Source organism: Pyricularia pennisetigena (genome assembly GCF_004337985.1).
Source record: "Pyricularia pennisetigena strain Br36 chromosome Unknown Pyricularia_pennisetigena_Br36_Scf_59, whole genome shotgun sequence".
Classification (NCBI taxonomy): Eukaryota; Fungi; Ascomycota; class Sordariomycetes; order Magnaporthales; family Pyriculariaceae; genus Pyricularia; species Pyricularia pennisetigena.
Genome location: NW_021940971.1, coordinates 1 through 2687, shown reverse-complemented (window position 1 = coordinate 2687; position 2687 = coordinate 1). Strand labels below are relative to the sequence as shown.

The window sequence follows — 2687 nt, the reverse complement described above, 5'->3', positions numbered from 1 at the left end:
AAAAAAAAAAAACCATGACATACGACATGGATGATGGAAGGTCATGTCGTCGTGCATCGGATGTCATGAGAACCTGGAAGGAAAAAGGTTGGATCCACCAAACATGAGTCTTGGCTGCTGTATTTGGACTAGCGGAGGATCTGAGTAATGAGATTTCCCTCGCCCGCCCACCATTGAATACCTGACGTCGCCACGGTGAAGAAAGCAAGGGTGCCCCAAAACGAAGATTTCAAACTATTAAGCTACCTAAGTTAGCCTGCAGCGTTTTCGACCTCTCGCTGCGATCATGCCCGACTGATTGGTTTGATTGATCCACGGGTTTCTCAATCACCTAAATCCGATGCATTGCCGTACCGGCACTCAAATCGGGCAGCCAAGAGGCAAACCGGGAAACCATTGATGTTGCTCTCATGTGTCCCAGTTTTCCCTTCACACAACCCCTCTCGCATCATCGCCTTGTCATCCGAGTCATCTCTGTCGCCATTGCCGTTCACCATAGATAACTTGTGATTGGTAAGCTTGATGAACCGTCCGTCTCAGCAAGCCTCGCAGAAATGCCATAACTGCCGCCGGCGACGTCTCCGGTGCGACAGAGCCATCCCGGCGTGCCGCAAGTGTGCAGACCTGGGCCAAGAATGTCTTGGCTACGGCAACCTGTTCCGCTGGGTCGGAGCCGTGGCCTCGCGCGGTAAGAGGGCTGGGCACAAAACTTGGGAAGACAATCCCGCCGTGGTCAATCATTCGTTGTCTTCTCGACCTAACGGCATCCTGCCATCGACCTGCTGGTTGCCGCAGTACAGATCGCCTCACCACGGACCGCCACAAAATGGAGCCAACCTACCCGCCCTGCAGTCCAACGGTTGGCCAGCACATCTGTATGCTCGGCCTTCTCAACTGCAGAGCACACACGCATCCCCAATACCATGGGAACCACCAGCGTTGACGCCATCTATGGCCTTGACCAGCCCTGTTGCTCTCGGTAGTCCAGACGACGTCATGTCATCGCCTTCGTCGACGACCTCAGCTGAAACTCCTAGCAGCGATGACAATGTGAATTTCGAATTCTTCAACAGCCTCACGTTGCATCGCCTCCTCGACCCAACTGTGCAGGACTATAACTCCTCGACAAGGTACTATCTGAACTATTGTGAGTGCAATCTTTCAGCATACCCTGGGTCACACTGGAATCCTGATAGCACACATGATACTGACCAAACAACTGTTCAAGTCTCTGAACGGGTCGCCGCAGACCTTGTGGTCTATGATATCCCAACACAGAACCCATTCCGCGGTGCGGTACAGATATGCCGCCCGCATGGATCCCTCCTGCATGTCATTGTCGCCTTGTCTGCAGTTCATCGCGCTTCCTTCTTTCGCTCCCGTGGGCTTCCTACTCAACGGTGCTTGTATGATGCACTCTTAGCCAAGCAGGCGGCGCTTACACAGATCAAGAAGGGCGTCGCCAGCCTGCAAAATAACAAGGACTCGAGTGATGTTCTTACAGCCGTAGTCTTCCTTATCAACTTTGGCCTGATCGACTCTGGTCGCGACTCGTGGAAGGTGCACATCGTGGCCGCGGGCAGGCTTATGAAAATGCTGCAGCAAAGCTCGACGGTAGCTGAGGACTCATCTATATTGGCACTCAGAGATTATGTCATGTCCGACTGTTTGACATACTTCATACTTGGTTCGACTGTCAACTCATGGGATGGAACGGGTGCCGAAGAGGTCTATGGATCCCTCGACATCGACTCAATACTGGAGCGCGCAGAGACCAATGCTTACCACTCAATCCCCAGGAAGATCTTGGCCATCATCCTGCGTTCAACACAACTGGCTGCCCAAATACAGCAGAACGGGGGAATTGTCTCACGGCAGCAACTCGACGAAGCAAAAGCCCTGACGAGGCTTCTCAATACTTTCGATATCCGCGGCTGGGCCACTCGTATATCTACAGCCAGCGGTGGCGCCGCCGACAACCCCGAATCTCGCGAGCACATGGCATCGGCGCACCGAGCAGCAGCATGCGCCTACCTATCGATGGCAGTCCCAGGTTCTCTTCACGGAGAGGAAAATTTTGCGGCCGACATCTACACTCACCTGCAGCTCGTGACTGAGGCCGACATGCTCTTCAAAGGTAGCGTATGGCCAACCTTTATATTGGGCGCGCACACGGCGGACCGGGAGATCAGGGCTTGGGTTGAACGCCGGCTACAGTCTTTCTGGCTGTCGGCGTGCCCCTGGGGCTATGTGAAAACCGCACTCGAGATACTCCAGGCGTTGTGGCTATTCCAAGAAGGACTTGATCCTGCACCCTCAATGGGCTGGGCCTCGCCGCCTGAAAGCGGCAGATCCAGAAGGTCGAAGAATTGGCTCTCTCAGCTGAGAATGCTTGACGTGGAATATCTAGTTGTCTAAGGCAGCAGCACAAAGGGACCTGAGTCGAGAGAATTCGGGCTTGAGTCTTTTACGTAAACCGCGGGGTAACTTGTTCCTATACAGGAAAGATCTCTTGAAAGCCAAGACTCGTTTTGTGCAACCCAATGGGGCTACAAAACAAAGATGCGTATATATGGGTGGGTACATGAGCAGTTGGCTCGTCGCGAGAGCACGCGACCAAACCGCCTTGCCTTACCCCTATAGTACGCTGGGCAGGATTCCTGGGCAGTACAGGGACGCGTTGGCAG

At 53.8% G+C, this 2687-nt stretch overlaps 1 protein-coding gene across 1 annotated transcript; it reads left to right on the top strand.

Annotated features, from left to right (window-relative positions):
- Positions 1-594: 594 nt before the first annotated feature.
- PpBr36_11508 (uncharacterized protein) lies at positions 595-2418 on the top strand (the record flags this gene model as incomplete). Its single annotated transcript, XM_029898608.1, has 2 exons — positions 595-1147; positions 1229-2418. Coding segments are annotated over 2 exons (1743 nt in total), but the record flags the coding sequence as incomplete, so codon positions are not given.
- Between the last annotated feature and the right edge of the window lie 269 nt (positions 2419-2687).